General features: G+C 53.4%; 2 protein-coding genes across 3 annotated transcripts; one reads left to right on the top strand and one right to left on the bottom strand.

Moving 5' to 3' along the window:
- Window positions 1-256: 256 nt before the first annotated feature.
- On the bottom strand, window positions 257-9,928 carry SNX33 (sorting nexin 33). 2 transcript variants are annotated; one of them, XM_044917875.1, is made up of 3 exons: window positions 7,988-9,928; window positions 7,723-7,765; window positions 257-1,846 (listed from the first exon to the last, which is right to left on the bottom strand). In XM_044917875.1, exons 1-3 carry the CDS (start codon window positions 9,179-9,181, stop codon window positions 1,593-1,595), a joined length of 1,491 nt encoding a protein of 496 aa, XP_044773810.1. In that variant the 5' UTR covers window positions 9,182-9,928; the 3' UTR covers window positions 257-1,592. The 2 variants fall into 2 exon arrangements, with proteins under 2 accessions (XP_044773810.1, XP_021549484.1); XM_021693809.1 differs by having other exon boundaries at window positions 7,723-9,555; window positions 9,640-9,649.
- A 6,433-nt stretch (window positions 9,929-16,361) lies between these two features.
- Window positions 16,362-17,554, top strand: IMP3 (IMP U3 small nucleolar ribonucleoprotein 3). The gene has a single exon (XM_021694001.1). It carries the CDS (start codon window positions 16,472-16,474, stop codon window positions 17,024-17,026), a length of 555 nt encoding a protein of 184 aa, XP_021549676.1. The 5' UTR covers window positions 16,362-16,471; the 3' UTR covers window positions 17,027-17,554.
- Window positions 17,555-21,695: the final 4,141 nt, after the last annotated feature.

Genomic DNA, 21,695 nt, shown 5'->3' with positions numbered 1-21,695 from the left:
CCAGCAGGACTCCAGCTGTTTGAGAGATGGGGAGAGTGAGGTCTGGGAAGGATGTGTGTCCAGCTGGGGTCCACGGCCACCTCTAGCTCCCAGCTAGCACCTGCCATCAGCACAGTCCTCCCCCCAGCTTTAGAGGTTTTGTGCCCACCATGACCTCACAGTCTAAGAGCTCCCAGGGACACTTAGGGTTTCATCCTTCCCCCACCCTCAATCCCTTTGGGATCCAAACAAAAAAAAAAGCCATGCTTTTGTTGTCTTCATTGCAAAAGGTTTATCAAGAAAATAAGAAAGAAAAAAGACTCAGGCAGCAGGAGCCAGGAGTGGCCATGACCTCCTGGGGAGGCCAGCAGTGGGACCTGTCAGTTCCCCCAACCCGCCGGCCCACACCCTGGCCTGGGCGGAGGGAGTAGCCCCCCTGAGGATGTAAACATGGGTGGGAGACAGCACAACCTGGCTGGGGAGGGAGCCGGGGCTGGCATCACAGTGAGGCTGGCCATGGACATGCAGGTCCAGGACTTCTGGGGCAGTGGGCAAGCCCGCCCCCGTCTTTCTTCCCCTTGGCCTTCCCTCTGTGCAATAGGAAGGATTCTGAGATTCACTGGGGCCCGAGCCTGCTTGGAATGTGGAGAGCCGTTGCTGGTGAACTCAAATATCTGGTAACTTCTGGGTGTCCTCTCCAGGAAGGTGCCACCAAGGTCCTGGGGTCAGTGGCTTGTCTCAGCACCTTGAGCCCAGGGAAAAGATGCGGCATGGTCCCCTAACCAAGGGGTAATGGAGGCTCAGCAGGTGGAGGGGAGTCAGGAGGGAGTTGGCCTGCAGCTCCTCCTAAGGGGACAAGGTGAGGCAGGGACAGGGACATGGGAGGAAGAGCCCTCCCCTCTGTCACACAGGCCAAAATCCCCACCAAGGGGGCACCAACTTACTTGGGAAAAGTAAGGGAGAGAAGATGGGCGTTTTCATGTCTTCTCACCTTTGCCCATGCTATTCGTCTCTTCTGAATGTGCCCCCCACCCCTGGCCCCATCTACTGTCTGGCAGGTCCTTGTCATTCTCCAAAACACTACTCAAATGTCACCTACTCTATGGAGCCTTCCCTGACCAGCAGAATGAGTGGTTCTTTCTTTAAGCTTCCAGGAAGCCCTTATTTACCATCAGTCACCCTCCGGTGCCCTTGTCTGTTTCTGTGTCTGACCCCCACTTCAACTGGGGACTCCCTGAGGGCAGGCATGTCGCAGCCCTGGGACCCAGCAAGCATCTGACACGGGGCCACAGCAGGCCCCGGTGCCTGCTGAATGAACGCGGGGGTGGTGGCCAGGTGAGCGAGTTCTGTAGGTTCTAGCAGAGGCTAAGACCATGGCCTGACCTCAAGCGACTGACCCGGAGCCCAGGCCTCGGCCTAGAGATTCCTGACCCCAAATCTCACCCCTGCTGTACCCCTACCTCTAAGAGCTGGGGGTCTTCCCCAGGGGGACCCATGACTCCTCCAAAGCCCACCCCAACCCTCCCAGCCACTACTGGTGCAGGTAGGTCTAGAGAGCAGAGCGCACTGCAGCGACCAGACCCAGGCACAGGGTGGGGGCCAGGGACACATGATCAGAGGCTGTCATACATGCGCAGCGTCTTCTCCAGCTGCTGGCCTACCCGCTGGTAGAAGAGGATCTGCTGGCGCAGGTAGTTCTGCATCATGTGCTTGAAGTCGAGCTCGCGGCGCTGGTGGAAGTGGTTCATTTCGGCCTGCAGAGCGAAGCCCACCACGCGGCAGCGCCTACGAATGCCATCTGCCTCGTCCTGCGCCATGCGGCCCTCGTCACTCATGCGTTGGCTCTCCTTCACCTTGGCGAAGGCGCCTGGCACGGGCACAGTGGAGGAGGACAAGGGAATTAGGGCTCTGGTCTCCCCCCTTTGCTCCCTATGCCCTCCACGAGCCCCCTCAGGGACAGCCACCTACGTGTCTCCCCCAGGACCATCCCCAAGCCCTCACCGTTGGCACACCTTCCCTCCGAAGCTGGGGCACTGTCAGCAGCCCACGGCACCCAGCCTGTCACAACCCTGCTGGCTGTATCGAGTTCCAGGACAGGGCTGTCCTTACCCAACACAGGCATCGATCACCTCTCACACTGGCTCCTAATCAGCTCAGACATCACCTCCTCCAGAAAGCCTTCCCTGAGCCCCCACGGCATCAGGTGCCTCCCAAAGTTCCCGGGGCTTCCATCAGCCACAGCTCTTACCACCCTGTGCTCACTCTGCCTGCCTCCCTCTGGTCTGTGAGCTCAATGTCTCCAGCACCCGGGGCCAGGTCTGGCCCCCAGGAGAGCTTGGTACATGTCTGCTGAGCTGATTCAATCTGTTCCTCGCTGAACTACTACAACAGGCTCCTAAGGGGCTCCCACCTCGGGCCCAGTGTCTGAGAGGTTCTCCACAGTACCTGAAGAACAGCCAAGATGGGCATCCAAAGCTCCAGACCTCTCCCAGCTCCCCTCTGCCTGCACACGAAGGTCCCTGCCCATTTGCCTAGCCGGAGGCACCCATTCCACACTGACCCCATGTTCATCAAACTCACCCTGCTCTTTCCTACCTCCACATCTCTGCCTGCTAGATCTTTCTGCATAATTTAAGGCCCCTGATCAGGCTCAGGCACCACCTCCACACCAGAGCCTCCCACAGTGCCCCCAGGTGCAATGCCTCCTGACCCCTCTCCAGGGCGCTCCCCACCCCATCACAATGTTGATTCTAAAACACAGCACCTCGAAGGCCACCTGGTATTTTCCTTTGTGTGTGTCTCCCCACAAACAGGCCCTGCCCCTCCTCACACCAGCCTAGAGGGACCAGAGGAGGCCCTGTAATAACCAGGTGACAGATGGGGGACGGGGGACGAACCTGGGCAGGGGACCCAATTTAGAAGAATCTGAATGAATCAGCAAGCAGTTGGTGAATGAATTCCAGTTCTGAATTAACAGACACTTGACTAATTGTGCACTTGAACCGTGTGCACCGTGGGGCCAGTTGCCGGAAGGAGGAGGCAGTTTGCCTGTGCCTGGCCCTCAGCCCTCGCAGGGGGGCAGGGAATCCACTGTGCGAAGCAGAGGAAGGGTGTAGGAAGGCTTGGCAGGCAGGACAGCAGCCCCCGCCCCGCCCCCGAGCACTTCAGAAGCATCCAATGCGCACCAACAGCACACTGAGGGCCTCCAAGATGTGTTCTTTTGACTCTTCACTCAAGATGTCTGATGCATTCAAGATCCTTTTTTCGGTCATTTACTCTATGTCAGGCCCAAGGCTCTACATGCTGGAAGTAACTGCAGAGGCCTTTAGAAGGAGCAGGACCCGTATAAGCGGGCAAGTGCATGGCTAACTGGCTAACGGGGGCATCTGGGGTGGACAGACACGAGTTTGGAGAATCTCCAGGGCCACTCACACAGCACTCGAAAGAACTCTGCAGGCACCAGCTCCCAACCCACGCAGTCTTTCTGCCACCCTCCCTGAGCCCCTCCTGCCTCCTAGTCCATCCCAACTGTCCAGGTGTGGGCAATGGAAGGGGGCTCAGCCCAAGGCCCAGCATGAGGACCCAATAAGACACTTCAGAGCGAAAGAGATCCTAGAGGCCAGCTGCCCACCCCCGACCTTGTACAGAGGAAACTGAGGCCCTGCCGGGGAGGACTTGCCTAGGGGCTCCCAGCCTCCTTCGTGCCCCATATAAGGGGGCTCAGGGGTACCCCTCCATGGCTGGGGGGTTGGACACCACGTATCCTGCAGAGAGCCCATGCCAGGTCACCCAAGTCACCCCATCTGTGTGGGGACCCAGATAACAGACAAGGAACCTACTTGAAGACAAGACACTAACTAGCCTGGATTCCAGATGCCTGAAAAAATCTGGGTGCAGTAAGGGTGGACCTGTATTCCAGAAGGCTTTTCTGGCCTTGGAGGAAGGAAAGCCTCCTTTTGTTGATGAGAAGACAGAGGCCCAAGTAATAGAAACGCATCTATTGAAATTGCTAGGTATCCACAGACAGGGAGGGGGCCAGGGACGGGGGACAAAAGCTGTGGGGGGGGGGGGGCAAGCAGAGGTCCCACCCTGCTCTCTGTCACCTCTCCACCCTGTGACTCAGATCTGGGGCTGCCCAGCTAACACTAACATACCCCAGAGACAGGCTGGGGGTTGGGGCTCAGGCCTGTCCGGCATCCCCGCTACATTCTGTGTAGGCCTCAACCCTAGAGCTCAGGACCTAGGGGAGCCTCCTGCCCTGGCAGGTGTCCTGTGGGCTGGATCCCAGGAACCAGGAAAGGGGGTGGAAGCTTCAGAGCCCCAGGGTCCCAGGCATACTCCTTAAGCTCCCAACATAATGCATCCGGTCCCCACCTCTCCGAGGTAATTACCCACCCCCCCCCCTCAGGTCAGGGAAGGAGGTCCGAGTCCTACTCCTAGCTGTGTCACCTCCAGCAAGCCACTGCTCTTGCCTGGGCTGGAGGTCTCCCAGCTGTCAAACGGACAAGCTGGACCAGGTCTGATGCTGCTGACGACTGTTCTCAGCGGCACAGTGATTTTGAGTTTCCAGATCTGAAAAATGGGATAATATCTGTGCCCGCCCTATAGCGTAGTTAAGGTTTAACTGAACTTGTCTGTACAAAGGCCAGCACCCGACAGAGTCAGAGCTCAGGACGCTACGTGCAACCGTGTGCAGACTGCTTTTCAGTCATGGCAAGAACCAGTTGGTGGTAGCTGGTAGCAAGAGGCTTCTCTTCGTCTACGGAACCCTAGGAGGGAAGGGTTTAGAGGTGGCCAGGTGATGATGGCCTGGAACACAGAGGTTGGACCCACCCATCCCCCAGACAAGCACTAGGTCCTGCAGGGGACATGCTGCCTTGGCCAACCCGAGTCCCATGGCCACGTTCGCTCTGTGGTCCTGGGCCTGCTTCCAGCCCACTAAGCATGCAGCTGAGTTCGTGGTACTAGAGCACCCAGCCTCCCTCATCCCTCCCCCTCTGGCTCATCTACCCACGCACCCATCCCTTGGGGAGCTCCTTCACCCATCTGTCTGGCACAGGGGAAACAGCCTGGGCTGTGCGGTGACAGCCCTGGGCCCCAAGTCCTGCTCTGCGTATCATCCCACCTTGCTACACCTCATCTGGAAAATGCAGGGGACCACAGTAACTTCCCTGCCCTGGCTGGCTCACAGGGAGGGGCCCTGCACAGGTACTATTTCCCCTTGTCCCAGCCTAACTATGACCGGGGCCCCCTTCACCCCCCCGACTGCCCGGGGTTTAGATGGTTAGTTACATGGCTCCTCTTCTCTTAGAAGACCCCTGGACTGAGCTCCAGGGGCTGGCCAGGGGGCAGACAGACTGGTGGGCTTCAACTCAGTGCCAAGCAGGCTCCGCGATCCATTTTACTAAGGGGGACACTGAGGGGAGAAAAACACCCTCACAGTCATCTCAGAAGCAATATTTGTCCAGACTCTGGCCTCCTGACCCCACCTAAGCCTCCTGTCTCCTTCCTTCCACCGCCTCTGCCACACGCTTGCCATCTTTCAGATGTCCGGGTGGACTAGACAGAATTCTGGAGACCTGAGGCCCAACTTTCCTGCTCCTTTCTCTGAAAAAGGGTCCCAGCCACAGGGCCAGCATGGAACTCCTCCTCCCCCCATCATCCCCCAAACCTGTCCAATTCCGTCTCAGCCAGATCCCAAGCCCCCCTCCCTAACTTGCCCGACCACAGCCCAGAAGGAGGAAGAGTAGGCCCAAATGGGTTGGTCCACTGGGGAGGGCTCCTCAGGGTGAGGGAAGGCGGGTGAGCCTCTGCCTAAGGTTGAAAGCACCAGCCCAGAGAACTGCCGGGCCCCCACTCTCAAAAAAGCCTCAAGTAGAAAAACTCAGAAATGTCCTCTCTCAGCTCTGTGTCCCTGCCCCGGAGTCAGAAAGGCCAGTGTGGCTTCACCTCTTCCTGCTTCAGTGCAGCCTGGCAGCCCTGGCTGGGTAAGGGGCTGCCTCCCTGCCTGCCCCCGGCTCTGCCCTGGGGGACTGACCGCAGCCACTGCCCACACAGAAACATGCTCACCAAGGAGCTGGTTGAACCAGCTTGCCCAGGCCCGAGCGCAGCAGTGACCATGCCTCCACTTCCGCCCAGGGAGACACCTGCCCCACAGGGCCCCGGCCGGCCCCCTCTGCCACATCCCTGCCCCAGAGCTCAGAGATCCGCTCTAAGGCATCACTCTGTTCTCGACCAGATCCTCCCCAGGAGTCTCCCCTCCTGAGAGCTCAGTGGCTCGACCCTCCCTTGTTTTCTAGATCAGGAAACTGAGGTCCAGAGAGGAGGAGGCACGTCCCAGGAATACCCAGCAAAGTGGCAACACAGCCAAAACGAGAACTCAGGGCTCATGTCTCCTGAGGCTCAAAGAAGAGGGAAGGAGAAGGACAGGAATGTGAAGGTGAGAAAAAAGGGCAGGGAAAGGAAGGAGGATGAGAAAGTGAGGACAGAAAGGAGCCTGGGAGATGGAGAAGTTCTAGAAGTCTATCTCCTGGTAAAGTAGAGCAGGGCTGGCTTACTCCCGACTCTCCAGGATACTGAGGCAGAGGGTGGTGTTTGCTGTCCCCCAGGCTCAGTCCAGCGGTCTGCCTCGGGGCCCCACCCAGAGGAAAACTCTGCACCAAGCCAGGCCTGACCTCAGGGCCTAGGGGCCAGGGAGCCAGCCCCACGCCCTGCAGACGTTCTTCCTGAGTTACCAAGCAGCCCCAGGGAGGACCACACCTCTCTCCTGACGTCTGCCCTGCCTGTTGTCCCAGGACTCAGCCACCTGCCAAGTCAGCCCCTGACTCACTGCTCAGGCAAGAGAAGCCAGGTTAAGGAAGAGGGAGTTGGATGGGCCATGTGGGTAGTGCCCTGAACCCCTGTTGCTCCCCTGGACCAGCCCGGGTGCCCCTAGGTGACCTGGGATGAGTCACTTCCCTGGCAGTTCCTTGACAGCCCAACAGTAACAGACAGGGGCCCATCCTGTCCCTCCCCCACGGAGGGGGGCCATGAGAACTGAAAACACAGCTGGGCTTGGGAACTGGCCAACATGGACGTGTCCTTGGGGAGGCGCAGAAGGAAGGGACAGTCTCAGCTGGGCCACGGACTCCCTGGGCAACCAGCCTTCTGTGGACACCAGTTTCTTCATCTGCAAAATGGGGACAGCGAGCCTCCCGCACACAGACAGGGAGCTCACAGATAGGGTATGCGGTGGAAAGCACAGGCTCTGAAGCCACAGGGGCAGGGAGTGGAGCTTGAGAGGAGTGGGAAGACAGGCCACACTCTGTGCTCTTGTTATCTGTGTCCCTGTCCCCCACGAGCCTGTGGGCTCCTCAAGGGCAAGGCCTGGGCCCCAGTCATCTCCGTGTTCCCAGACTCAGCCTGATACCTTGATCAGCCTGATACCTGATACCTAGGCTCAGCATAAAATGGATAGATGAGCAAATGAGACAGAAACAGAAAAAACGGAATGCACGAGCAAACAATTGGACAATACAAGGTAAACAGCGAGCTCCATGAGGTCAGAGACCAGAGCTGTCTACAATAATATCCCTGCACCTAGACTAGCACCTGCCCTGTAGCAGGTGCTCGACACACTGTGGAATGAATGAATGAGACTGAAAGACTAGATGGCCTGCTCCATTCCCCTAGGCCATCCTCAGATCCCCAGTGCCCAGCAGAGCGCAGACTCAGCAGGGGTCTCCTGCCCACTCTGGCTCTTACCTTTCTGCAGGTGGATGATGTCAGGGAAGTTTGAGAGCAGGCCCTGGTAGAGAGACAGCGTGTCGAGCATCTGGAAGAGGTCGTTCTTGGGCTGCTCAGCGAACATCTCACCAATAGCTTCATAGGTACGGCCCGTGTGAGAAATGGCACTGTTGAGGGCCTCGGAGCTAAAGGGGGGGTCCATCTGGAAAGCATGACTGATGGCCTGAAAGGCATTGCCCAGCTTCTGGAACTCCTTGCGGAAGCCTCCCACATGCTTGCGCACCAGCTCGGATGCTACAGTGCTGAGCTGCAGGACGCTGTCGTCCATCTTCTTGCTGAAGGCCTTGAAGGTGTCCACACGGTCCTCCACATCCTGCAGGTCCTGGTGCTCTGTGGGGATCTGGAAGGTGAGCAGGAAGCTGGCACCCACCATCTCATCCTTCTCTGCCCTGCGTTTGCCCATCTTCCACTGCTTGTCATCCAGGCAGCTGAGGAAATGCTGAAAGCCCTCATACTGGGACAGCACAGGGTGGCTGGTCATGTGGTCCATCCAGAGGATGAGCCGACGCTTCCGCTTCTCAATAAAGTCTTCCTCGAAGCGACCTGTGGCCTGCTTCTCTGGCAGGTGGGGCACCGAGATGACAGTGAACTTGTGCAGCAGGCGGTTATAGAGCCAGTCAAAGTGTTTGTAGCGCCGGTAGACTGGCGAGCCAGCGTGGGTAGGTGTGAGCTTGTAGGAGATATAGCTTTTGATGCCCTTGAATTTGGTCTGTTTGGTGGGGTCCTCCACTGAACAGGCAAACGGGTGGGGGTTGGCCTTCCACTGGGGGCCACGAGGGCCCATTTCGATGGAGTACGTCTCAGCGATCTTGGCCATCATGGGCACATCACCCAAGATAAAGGCCTCCACTCCAGAGCGCACGAAGCACGAGAAACGGTTGAGGTTGCGCCCCACCACACTGCCACGCTTGGCAGATGCCAGGCTGTCCTGCCGCTCCAGGGCTGGCTTGGGCCGAAAAGCCATGTGCTGGCTGGGGTAGGCACCAGGGTAGGAGAGGTTGAGAGGGGGGTGCCCGTTGGTGCCCAGCCCACCAGCCCGAGGCTCCTCCACCACTGTGCATCCATCGTCCCAGTCATCCCAGTCATCGTCATCGTCCTCCTCGAAGCTGCCCTGGTGTGAGAGGAAGCCACTGCCCCCACCACTCCTGGAAGGGCTGGCCACGTCATACGAGCTCACCTGGGTGCCCAGAGAGCCTGGGCTGCTGGAGTAGTCGGCATGGTTGGAGCTGGGACCAGCCCGGATGATCTCCACGTAAGAGGCAGGGAAGAGCCCTGTCTCACCTCGGCTATTCTGGCCCTGCAGCCAGCCATCCAGCGAGGTCTCACTGAAGATGACCAGGTCCTCATCCTGATGGATGCTGATCTCCTCCTTGTTCTCGCTGCGGAAGTCATAGAGGGCTCGGCCTTTCAGCGCCATGGCTGGGCCAGTCGTAGAGAGAGAGGAGACAGGGTCCTACCCAGAACTGAGAATGCACTAGCAGCTCAAGGCCTGTCACAGCAACTCAGTCTCTCAGCCCCTAAACTGGGGTCTAAGCACCCACAGATGCTATCCAGCCTCCCACTACTCAAAGCAATGTCCTCGGCCCATTAACTGCCCTATTATTATTAGGTCTCCAGCACACTGCTGTGAGCAGGGAGGGATCATGTCCATAATCTGCCTCCCTTCCCCTGGCAGCCCCAGAATGGGTAGTCTCTCCTTCCTTCCACTCCCAAAAGAAAAGTCAAGTGACTTGGAGAAATCAGCTCTGAAAGGGCAAGAATTTGTTTGACACTTTCCACTGGAACAATGTTCTGAAATAGAAAAGAATCACTCAGAAACCACCGTTCCAGAAATCTGGGCAGCTCTGGCTCCCAGCTCCTTCTGGCTTCTCTTACATTCCTCTGCAGATCTGCTCCTTCCTCCTCCTCCTGGGCCACTGGGTTTTCAAAAATCCAGAAAATCCAAGAGGGGCATGGAGAAAAGCAGCAGCCTCTTGAATCCAGTCCAAGGGTGGATGTGTCCGGCTTCCCAACCAGCCAGGCCGGGGAAAACAAGGACTGAGGCTTACACAACAGGCCGCCAACTCCGTCGACCCCAGCGGCCCAGCCCGGTCTGGCCTGGCCCCCAGCCCCCGGGCCCCCGGGGCCCCCGGCCCCCAAGCCCTCAGCCGGCTCAGGAGGCTTCCCCCACCCCGCCTCCCGAGTGGCCAGCCCCCACCCTAGGGAAGGAGGGGGTGCGACGAGGCGCTCTGGCGACTTCTGGCCACTAGCTGAGTGGCCTCTTTTGTTTGCCTAGCTCCTCAGCAGTTTCTGAGCCTGAAGCTAACCCTGATCTGAGTCCAAGGACCCCATCCAAAGGTAACCTCCGCGGTCCCCGGTCCCGGCGCGCAGGTCGTACAGACCCCCAGCCCTGGCGTGCCCGCACACACTCAACAGGAGTTTGGAGAGTGCGCTCCGGCGAGCAGATGGCGCGCCCGGCCGGCTGGCGGTCCGTCGTCCACTCGGCCCCGCGGTGTCCGGCCGGTGGGCGGCGGGCCCTCGTCCAGCACTCGCAGCCCCTCCGCGCCGCCAGCGAGAAGCTAGCTCCAAAACAACAGAAAAAAGGGATTCCGGGAGGTGGCGTCCGGAGAAAGGAGGGAAGAGCCGAGGGGGAGGTGAGGGGTGGGGAGAGGGAGGGAGGGAGGAAAAGCAGGCTGGGGAATTGGGCAAACTCCACAGCACTTCCGTGCGTCCTGGCTGGGCAGGGATGGCCCAGCTCCGCCCTCCCGCGGCCTGGGGCGCTGCAGCCCGCGCCCCCGCCCACTCCCCGCCCGCTTTCCTTCTGGCGCTCCGGGATGGGCTTGAGGGAAATCGCCGGGACCCCCCGCCCGTCCACCCTCGCGGGGAGACACCTCTTACCCGAGGGGCTTGAGCGCCGCCGCCGCCTCGCCTCCTGGGTTCTGTCACGCTCCTGCCTTTCCCATGACGCAAGTGGAGGAAAAACTCCGAAAGTTCGCAAAGTGAGGGCTTGTGACGGGGGCGCCAGAGCCGAGACCCGGGCCAGGGGGTTGAAGAAGGGTGCTGGGAGAGCCGCAGACAGCCGTTTCCCATTCCCGTGCCCCTCCACCCCACTCTGGCGAGACTGGATGAAACTGGGCCGTGGCGCAGCCTGGGGATTGTTCTCCGGAGGGGGCCCCAGGGCAGGCCCCAATGCCAGCAGCGCCCTCTGGGAAGAAGCCTGAGAGGTCTGGGATACTGGCCGCTGCAGGTCCTGGTACCTTAGCCAGACAGGGCCAGAAGCACCCCTGCCCTGGGAGACTTCCTTCAGAGGAAAAGACAAGACCCTACATATGTAGCAACAGGGAACAAAGCTTAAGCACGACCCGGCGCGGCCTCGGGGACTAGATTTTAATCGGCCGGCCATCAGTGGCAAGGAGAGAGGGGTGGTCTGCTTAGGCTTGCAGGAACAGGCAAGGGGGATCTGACCCTTGGTCAGCCCATCCGGGACACTCTGGGCACCGACTGCCAGGCACTGTGCCAGGCACTGGGGATTACATCACAACAGGCAGTAGGTGTTGTGCCCTCTTGGGTTTACAGTCCACCATCTTGTCCTTAATTCATCTATCATACTGTGTCTGTCTCACTCATTCAATCATGCAATCAAGGAAACATTAACTGAGTAATCATTCTGTTATCAGGCCCCCTGGGCTACAAAGATAAATAAGACATTGTCCTAACCTTCCAGAAGCTCAGGTATGTCAGGAGAAGTAGACCGGTAACTCCCTACCCAGTGTCACCAGGGCCATGAAATGTGCATGGGAGGGCACCTATCTCTCCCATGGGTGGAGTAAGGATCAAGGCAGGCTTCCTGAAGGAGGAGGGGCCTAAGGTGGGACCAAGACTTTAGCCCGACTCCTCTTCTAGCTATGCCCTGGAGCCTTGCCTACCCCTTCTAGCTAGAACTTCCTTCCTCCTCATTCTGACTCTTCCTACTTGCTGCAGATTAATTGGCCCAAAGTAGATCTGCTAAAGGTGGGCACCTTTGATGTTTTGAGGGGTGTAGGGTGCAGGCCTCTGGCTCCAAAACCCACTTTCATCGGTGCAGTGAGTAGATCCAATTCCCTATACAGGGATGGCATATGACCTGAATAAAGGCTTATATACAAACCCCAGAAGGCCAGGTTTTTTTTTTTTTTAATTTTTATTTGTCACTGTAGTTGACATATAATATTACATTAGTTTTGGGTGTACAACATAGTGATTCAACAATTATATACATTACCAAAGGCTCACGGTGGTAAGTGTAGTTACCAGCCCAGGGATTAAATTGCACAGAGAAATACAACTGGTCAGGCAGACCTGAATTTTTGCATCAACAGCGCAAGGCAGTCTGAGCTGCTCCTTAGGAAGCCCAGTTATCAGGTTAGCTCAGAACCTGGAAACCCCATGATAGGAAGAGATGGTGTGACAAGTCTTTCAGCCAAAAAGCCTTGAGATCTTGTCCCCCACAATAGGGCCAGCCCTTGATTCTAAGGATTCGGGTCATCCTACTCTTGCTACAACCAGAGCTGGAGTATGTTTCCTCCAGCTACTTTTGGGACACCCCTTCTCTGGGATCTCTCTTCAGTTCACATAGCCTCTCTCCAAGCTGAGCCTAACAACAGCAATTACTTCATTAGTGCCACATACTGTGATAAACATTTTATCTTTATTAGCTCCCTTAATACAATCGATGGGATTTCTGCTCACCCGAGCAGGATCCTAGTCCAGCTACCACTCTATGGCTTTTAGTTGGTTCCCAAACACCTCAGACACAGTCATAGACCAAGCATCTTAGACTTACTCCCACATCTGTTCTGGGTGGGTTTTTCTAACTCTCAGGGGCCACCCTTATTTCCAGGTTCTTGGGGAAAATTCTCTTGAGCCTCACAGAGATTTCCATCCAGTACTGGTATCTTCCATTCCCTCCCTTTCAGTGACCCTCTTCAAGCCTAGGGACAACACAGTGCGTGCGCGCGCGCGCACACACACACACACACACACACACACCCTGCCGCCAGGTGCTAGTCTCAGAAAACTGCACTAACCTTTGTGGTTTCCCTACACCCTGCCCATTCCCTTGAGACAAAGTCCCTTTATTCAGTTCTCCTCACATTATTCTAATTGGAGTGTGTTCTCTCTTTCCTGCTGGGGCCCTGACTCATGCTCGACAAATAACATCCATTCCCCATCCAAGCACCCAACTTTCCTCCTTTAGGAAAGGAGTCAGCAAGGGAGAACTGCAGCCAGTGGTTTCCAGGCTGACCCCCCTGGTGGCAGTGTGGGTACACTGGACTACACTGTAACAACGCACACAAGAGGACAACAGCCTGAGATAATGCAAGGGTACCGGGCTAGGGAGAAGTAAATCTGGGAGTTTATGCAAGTAGAATGGACTGGAATGGCATCCAACAAGCTGTGGGTATTGAAGAAAAAGTCAACCCACATCTTTAAAAAATAGATTCTCCGCTCTACTTCCCCCACCAGCTACTGTCCCATTTCTCTGCACGCATGAGCAAAATTCCTCAAAATAGCCATCTATACTAGCTGCCTGCAATTTCTTTCCTCTTCTTAAACACCTCTAGCCAGTCTTTCACCGGCAGATTCCACTGAAACTATTCTTGTCAAGGTCAAAGTCATCAATGACCTAATGGTTATTTTCAGTTCCCCTCTTACTCCCCTCTTACTCAACCTCTCCATAGCATTTGACCGGGTTGATACACTTTCTTCACTTGCATCGGGAAGACCATACTCTCCTGGTTTCCCTTCTACCTCACTGGTTCATCCTCCTCTCTCCAATAATTCTTAATACTAGAGTGACTACAGAAAGCAGTCCTCTTGTCTTTTCTATCATATTCACTCCTTTGATGACCTCGTCCAGGCTCATGGCTTGATACATCATCTATCTGCCAATAACATCGCAATTTTTTAATCTCCAGCCTAGGCCTTTCTCTAGAATTCCAGCCTCAAAAGTCTTTCACCTTGACATCTCTCCTGGGATGTCTACTAGACACCTCCAACCCAACATGTCCCAAACAGTATCAGGCATTGCACCCTAAACCTGTTCTACTTGGCAGCCTTCCCGATCTCAAGTGATGAGTAGTTTCTTCCACTTGCTCAGGAGAAAAACTGGAGCCATCCTTGACTCTCCTCATCATCCTGGGATTCCTTTCACATCAGATTCTCACTACTGCTCTCCTGGTCCCAGCCACCATCTTTCTCACCCAGATCACTGCAATAGCTTCCTAATGATCTGTTTCCATCCTTGCCTTCTAACAATCTGTTCTCAACACGGCAGTTGGAGTGATCCATTTAAAACATAAGTTAGATGTCAATCCTCTGCTCAAAACCATTCAGTGTCCTCATCTCACAAACATAAAAACCAAAGTCCTTACTTACTCGAAGGCCTATGAGCCTGTCATCTGAACCCTCTTTCCTCCCCTCCTAGCCCACTGCTCCTTCGAGGATGGCTATTATTCCTCTTCTGGCATGCCAGGAGCATTCCTGTCTTAAGGCATTTGCAGACTGTGTCCTCTTCCTCAAATACTCTTCCCCTAGATATCCATATGGCTAAATCCCTATAAAATATCACCTTCACAATAAGACCTACCCTGACATGCCCTATATAAAATTACAGCCCTTCCTCACCCCAAGTTCTCCTATATCCTGCTCAGTTTTGTTTCATAATACTTATCACTTGCTAACACATATAGTTTAGTTTTTACTATGTTTATTGTCTGGGGAGAAGGAAGTTAACGAAGAGTCCTACTGCAGACATGCTGAGCAAGGGCTGAGGATGGGAGTAAGGTTGGGGGAATATGAAGGGCGAGGATGCAGTGCAAACTAGGAGAAGATATTTGTTCCATATATAACTGGTTAAAGCTTAATATCCATAATACATAAAGAACATCTTCAAATCAATTAGAAAAAAAGAAAAAAAAGCAAACTGTATTAGTTTTCTATTGCAGCTACTACAAGTTACCACAGACTTGGTGGTTCAAAGCAACCCAGTTTTATTCTTTTACAGAAATCCAAACTGGGATCTCACTGGGCTAAAATTAAAGTGTCAGCAGGGCTGTGTTCCTTCTGGAAGCTCTAAGGAAAAATTTGTTTCCTTGCCTTTCCAGCTTCTAGAGGCTGCCCACAGTCCCCTGCTCTTGGATCCCTTTCATCTTCAAAGCCTGCTATCACGTCACTCAGACTTCTGCTTTCATCATCCTATCTCCTGACTCTTCTGCCTCCCTCTTTCACTTATAAGGACCCTTATGATAACATGGGACCCACCCAGGTAATTGAGAATATTCTCACCATCTAAAAATCTTTCATTTAACCACATTTGCAAAATCAGTGTATACAAATTACCTGGGGACCTTGTTAAATGCAGACTCTGATTCTGTAGGTCAGGAATGGGCCTAAAATACTGCATTTCCAACAAGCTCTTTGCTGGTCCACTGGCTCCACTTTGAAAAAGAAGGTTCTCAATGTATTTAGAGATTCATGTGTAATGATAAAACTGTTTTTTTCTTTTTAAGCGAAAAGGAAAAATAAACACAAAACTCAGTATAGATACCATTACCTCTGGCTGGAGGAGTGGCTGGAAGAAGTAGATGAAATGGTCCTGGTGACATTTTCTTAAACTGGGTGTCCGGTTCGTAAGTATTCATTATACTTTGTAACTTACGTATATTACATATATTATTTTCCACATATCAAGTATTATACTTAAAAGTACATGAAAACCATACAAAAATAAGACAAAATGATCAGCGAAGAAGCTAGGTGGCGTCAAAGGCCTGGGCAAATAAAGTGGTTAGTCTATATAACTTACAGATATAACTAGCCTAACAGCGTTTAATTTATTAAACTCAGTACTGGCTGACCAGAAGTCCACCCAGTCGGGCTAATTTATATGAGCTCAACTAAGGAGTTAAGTTTCGTATTTAATATCCAAATTTCTCAGACTTGCTGGGTTTTATGAACCGCCTAGCATTCCTGCTAACAATACAGATTTCCAGGAGGCTCCCGTGTAAATCTCGATTCTGTGCGTGTAAGGAAACAGCCGGGAAATCAATATTTTATATGTTCGCCGGCGTCCAGCCCCACTAAACAGGGACCACTTGCCCGCCTGGTGAAGGGCCTCGCGGTAGCGAGCGACCGGGACTACCCGGTCAGCCCCCGGCCCGCTGGCTTCGGAAAGCTCCCCACCAGGTGGGAGGAACCCGACGAGAGGTTAGCACGGTAAACCCCATCAAACAAGCACGGACGGCGGTCACCCGTCTTCCCCAGGATTGTCCTCAGCTTCTCCGAGCAGACTCACCTGGAAGTCCCTAAAAGACGTAAGTCTGAATGAGAGGAAACGATTACCGCACTAGGGGATATATTTTTGGTAACTGAAAACCTCGCGAAAATTTAAAACAAAAAAACGAAAACAAAAACACCTCCCAGTGTCGTGTCCCCGCCCGCCGCCCCACCTCCAGCCTTTCTTCGCTACTTCTTCCGGGTTCCTTGGGCCAACGCGAAAGGAAACGCGAGAAGAGACGTGGGGCGTGGCTCCACTCTGACCAATGGAAATCGAGGGCGTGGCCCTGAGCCTTTCTCTCATTGGCCCAGGGTCCCCCGGCCTGATCTTCGCGCTCTGAGACGACGGAAGTCGCCCAGCCGCTTGTACGCGCTCTTAGCCTGGGGTTTTGCCGCCCCGGGAGCCACCATCATGGTGCGGAAGCTTAAGTTCCACGAGCAGAAGCTGCTGAAGCAGGTGGATTTCCTGAACTGGGAGGTCACTGACCACAACCTGCACGAGCTGCGCGTGTTGCGGCGTTATCGGCTGCAGCGGCGGGAGGACTACACGCGCTACAACCAGCTGAGCCGGGCGGTGCGCGAGCTGGCGCGGCGCCTGCGCGACCTACCCGAGCGCGACCCGTTTCGCGTGCGCGCCTCGGCCGCACTGCTGGACAAGTTGTACGCTCTCGGCCTGGTGCCCACGCGCGGCTCGCTCGAGCTCTGCGACTTCGTCACGGCCTCGTCCTTCTGCCGCCGCCGACTGCCCACCGTGCTCCTGAGGCTGCGTATGGCGCAGCACCTCCAGGCCGCCGTGGCCTTCGTGGAACAGGGCCACGTGCGCGTGGGCCCCGACGTGGTCACCGACCCCGCCTTCCTTGTCACGCGCAGCATGGAGGACTTCGTCACCTGGGTTGACTCGTCCAAGATCAAGCGCCACGTGCTGGAATACAATGAGGAGCGCGATGACTTCGATCTGGAGGCCTAGCGGGTCGTCCCAGCCACGGCTGTATTTCATAGATGGAAAAGCTGAGACCTGGTGTTTGAGATTCTGAGAGGGCGCTCTCCCCGAGAGTGTGTCAGCCAGGCTTTGGTTCTTAAGAACTTGGCCCCTCAGCCGCAGGCCACGCACAGAGCCAAAGGGTACGGCCGTTTTCCATGAACTTTTGTTAGTCCTTGGACTATTGATAATTAAATGACTTATTTAAGAGACACTGGGAAGCAGTTTTGTGCTGCACTACGGAATTGTTAGATTATGTGCCTGAAACATGGTAGTGTGAAGGAACTTTGCTCCCCACCCCTTCCCCTTGGCTTTCTCTTTATTTTATAGCAGGATGGTTTGGGTCAGTGTGTTTAATTCAAATACTTGCTCTGGTTTTGTGATTACGCTGTGTACAGACGATGGAGAATTTGGTCTCAAGTTTTCATAAAATGGGTGAGACTGTAGTGTTGTGGGTGCCCTCCCTTGCCTAAAGGAAGACTTCCTAATGCCAATAAATGGTCCAGCTGCTTTGTATGTGCAAATTTTTGTCTGTCTGGTTTTCTCATATAGGTTCACATCTGGGCTCCTTGGCCCAAGAACCCAGTAGAAAAGAATAAGGTCAGGAGCGACCTGCCTGTGGGTGAGGCCTGCCACAGGGGGGCATGTGGAGGTTGCAGGATGTTGTACAGGGCTGGGCAAATTAGTCAGTTTACCAATCCCTTCCTCGGAATGAGTGTTTTGGCAGAGCTCTTCCCCACAGGACTTCCTGTTGACATTCCAGCCCCAGGAAATACCATATTAGAGGGCTGAAGTGTTTGCTGTTTGCTTGCCTAAGGAAATAATCACCCTGTAGCTTGGCCATCTAGCGGTTGGAAGTGGCCCAGGAGGTTCCTGGAAACATGTTCGTGGTAGGCAATTGGGAGAATAGGGAGACTACCTCTTTTTACACAAGGAGAAAAAGTAGGATGCCAAGACCAATGGGTTGGCTTTTACATGTGCCTTCTCCATTACCCCAGGTGAAAGGCAGCATCTGGTAGAGAAACAAGGAAAGGGGACACTGTGGATGGTAATAGCAAATGCCTCTACTATATGTCAGGCACAGTTATAAGTGCATTAATCTGTTTAATCCTCCCAACAATGCTAAGAAGTGGGGAATCCAATTATCCTCTGCTTTTCAGATGAGGGAACTGAGGCAGAGATGGATCAAACTGCCCAAGATTGCATAGCCAATAAGCGGCAGAGCTGGTATCATGCTCCCTTTAAGAGACTGTCAGCATTGGCACAGCCAGCCCTTGAGATATGTAGGGCTTTAGAGAGAATCCCTGAATTTGAGTTTCTAACCCAGCAGAGAAGTAGCACCAAGCAATGGCATTGGTCCCCAGCAAGATGCTATATAAAGGTTGAGCAAGGAGCAGGCTTTGAGCTGCCAAGGCTTAACACTCACTGAGACCCTACGTGTTAGGCTGCCATTTGCTCTTCCCAACAACTCTGCAAGGTAGGTGGTGTTATCCCTGTCTTTTCAGTTTGGGAAATAACTGAAACAAGAACTTTGTCCAAGGTTGAGGTTCAAGTCCAGGCTTATGTGGCTCTAAAGGCCATGTTCTTTTCTTTTTTTTTTTTTTTTTAAGATTTTTTATCTATTTGACAGACACAGTGAGAGAGGGAACACAAGCAGGGGAGTGGGAGAGGGAGAAGCAGGCTTCCTGCCAAGCAGGGAGCCCGATGAGGGGCTCGATCCTAGGACCCTGGTTTCATGACCTGAGCCGAAGGCAGGCGCTTAATGACTGAGCCACCCAGGCACCCCAAGGCCATGTTCTTTTCAATGCCGTTCCTTTAGAAGTGGAAGGAGAAAATTCTACTCCTCAGCTCTGGTGGCTGGGCACATTCTCTGCCCATTTGAGGAATGTTCTCAGGGCTCCCAGGATTGGGGATTTCATGGAGAAGTTGGTGCTCTAAAAGCCACCTCTGGCTCCTACCCAGATTCCACAGGGCAAGGCAGGTAGATTGGCCCTTTGGAGTAGTTGGAGCCTGCATCGATAGACCAAACATACAACTTCAAAGTTCTCTTGAAGGAAACTGGGTTTAGGAACTTGGGAATAAAATCCAAGATTCCTTAGAAAAGTCTGTCTTTCTTTGGGAGTAAGGTATGAAAGAAATAACTTGTCAAAAGTTATTTAAAAACTTGGGCGCCTCGGTGGCTCAGTCGGTTAAGCGTCTGCCTTTGGCTCAGGTCATGATCCTGGGATTGAGCCCCACATCTGGCTCCCTGCTTAGTGGGGAGTCTGCTTCTCTCTCCCTCTGCCTTCCCTCCCACTCACTCTTGCTGTCTCTTGCATGAACGCTTTGCACTCTGAAAATCTTTAAAAAAACTTTTTTAAAAACTTAAACAAAAACAAAACCTATGCAAGATTCAGAAGGCAAGTTCTAGAACTAGACTATGTGCTCTGAATCAGGACTTCTAGGCTTAACTAGCTGTGTAATATTGACCATTTTTCTTAGCCTCTTATGTGCCTCCATTTTCTATATTACAAATATGTGGTAATATAGAGTAGGGGAAAAGAATGGGGAACTATTGCTCAACAGGTACAGAATTTCCATTTGGGGTGAGAAAAAAATTTTGGAAATAGATTATGGTAATGGTTGTACAACGTTGTGAATGTAATTAACACCACTGAGTTGTGCACTTAAAAATGGCTAAAATGGGGGTGCCTGGGTGGCTCAGTCAGCTGGGCATCTGCCTTTGGCTCAGGTCATGATCCCAGAGTCCTGGGATCAAGACCCACGTTGGGTTCCCTGCCCAGGGGGGAGTCTGCTTCTCCCTCTCCCTCTCCTGCTCCCCCTGCTTGTGCTTGTGCTCTGTCTCTCAAATAAATAGATAAAATCTTAAAAATAAAATTAATTAATTTTTTAAATAGCTAAAATCGCAAATTTTATGTTACACATTTTTTTTTAAGATTTTATTTATGTATTTGACAGAGAGAGAGACAGCAAGAGAGGGAACACAAGCAGGGAGAGTGGGAGAGGAAGAAGCAGGCCTCCCGCAGAGTAGGGATTCCCCAAGGCAGACGCCCAACGACTGAGCCACCCAGGCGTTACACATATTTTACCACAATTTTTTTTTAAGTTTTATTTAGTGATTTAAGTAATCTCTACACCCAGCGTGGGGCTCAGACTCACAACTCTTGAGATCAAGAGTCACAAGCCCTGCTGACTGAGCTGGCCTGGTGCCCCCACAATTTTTTTTTTTTTTAAAGATATTTTTTATTTATTTATTTGACAGAGAGAGACACAGTGAGAGAGGGAACACAAGCAGGGAGAGTGGGTGAGGGAGAAGCAGGCTTCCTGCCAAGCAGGGAGCCCGATGTGGGGCTCGATCCCAGGACCCTGGGATCATGACCTGAGCCGACGCTTAACGACTGAGCCACCCAGGCACCCCGCCCCCACAATTTTTAAAAAGTGAAAAAAATGGGGGTGGGTAATAATAGTACTGACATTAAAAATTAAGAAAAGGATTAAATGGTTTAATTCCTACAAAGTGCTTAGAGGAGCTCCCGGCATGTGTAAAAACCTTAAAGCTTAGCTCCTCCTTCCCCTCCCTCCTCAGGCCACAAAAGAAAGTCAGGGAGCTAGACATGTTACAACAAAAAAGCCTAATATGAAAAAAATGTGTATACACAGGGGCAAGAAAGAAAATTGGTGCGACCTCTCAGAGCAATTTTACAATGTGTATCAAGAACCTTAGGGGCGCCTGGGTGGCTCAGTCAGTTGAGTGTCTGCCTTCCACTCAGGTCATGATCTCGGTGTCCTGGGATTGAGCCCCGCATCGGGCTATCTGCTCAGCAGGAGTCTGCTTCTCCCTCTCACTCTCCCTCTGTGCTCTCCCCACGCACCCTCTCAAATAAATAAAAATAAAAATAAAAGAACCCTAAAAACATACATTATATATGGGGCACCTGGGTGGCTCAGTCAGGTCATGACCCAGCATCCTGAGATGGAGCCCTGTGTCGTGCTCTCTGCTCATCAGGGAGTCTGCTTGTCCCTCTGCCCCTCCTGCTCGTGCTCTCTCTCTCTCTCTCTCAAATAAATAAATAAAATCTTTTTAAAAAAAATACATTGGGGCGCCTGGGTGGCTCAGTCGTTAAGCGTCTGCCTCGGCTCAGGTCATGATCCCAGGGTCCTGGGATCGAGCCCTGCATCGGGCTCCTTGCTCGCTGGGGAGCCTGCTTCTCCCGCTCCCACTCCCCCTGCTTGTGTTCCCTCTCTCTGTCTCTCTGTCAAATAAATGGATAAAATCTTTAAAAAAACACATTTATATACCCTCTGACATAGAAATGTCACTTTTAAGAGTTTAGCATAATTATTGGTCTTTGCAGAAAATTAACTACGGGGATCTTCATCACAGTATTTTTAATACAGAATAATAGGGAAAAATTGAAAATGTGTCCCAAGTGGACTGGTTAAATTATTGGATAGCCTTATGAGGAAACACAACCATTAAAAATTGTAGGGGCGGGGCGCCTGGGTGGCTCAGATGGTTAAGCGTCTGCCTTCGGCTCAGGTCATGATCCCAGGGTCCTGGAATCGAGTCCCGCATCGGGCTCCCTGCTAGGCGGGGAGCCTGCTTCTCCCTCTGCCTCTGCCTCTCTCTCTCTCTCTGACTCTCATGAATAAATAA

Source organism: Neomonachus schauinslandi, chromosome 9 (assembly GCF_002201575.2).
Source record: "Neomonachus schauinslandi chromosome 9, ASM220157v2, whole genome shotgun sequence".
Classification (NCBI taxonomy): Eukaryota; Metazoa; Chordata; class Mammalia; order Carnivora; family Phocidae; genus Neomonachus; species Neomonachus schauinslandi.
The sequence above is the reverse complement of the archived record's forward strand: the minus strand, read 5'-3'. Positions and strand labels throughout refer to the sequence as shown.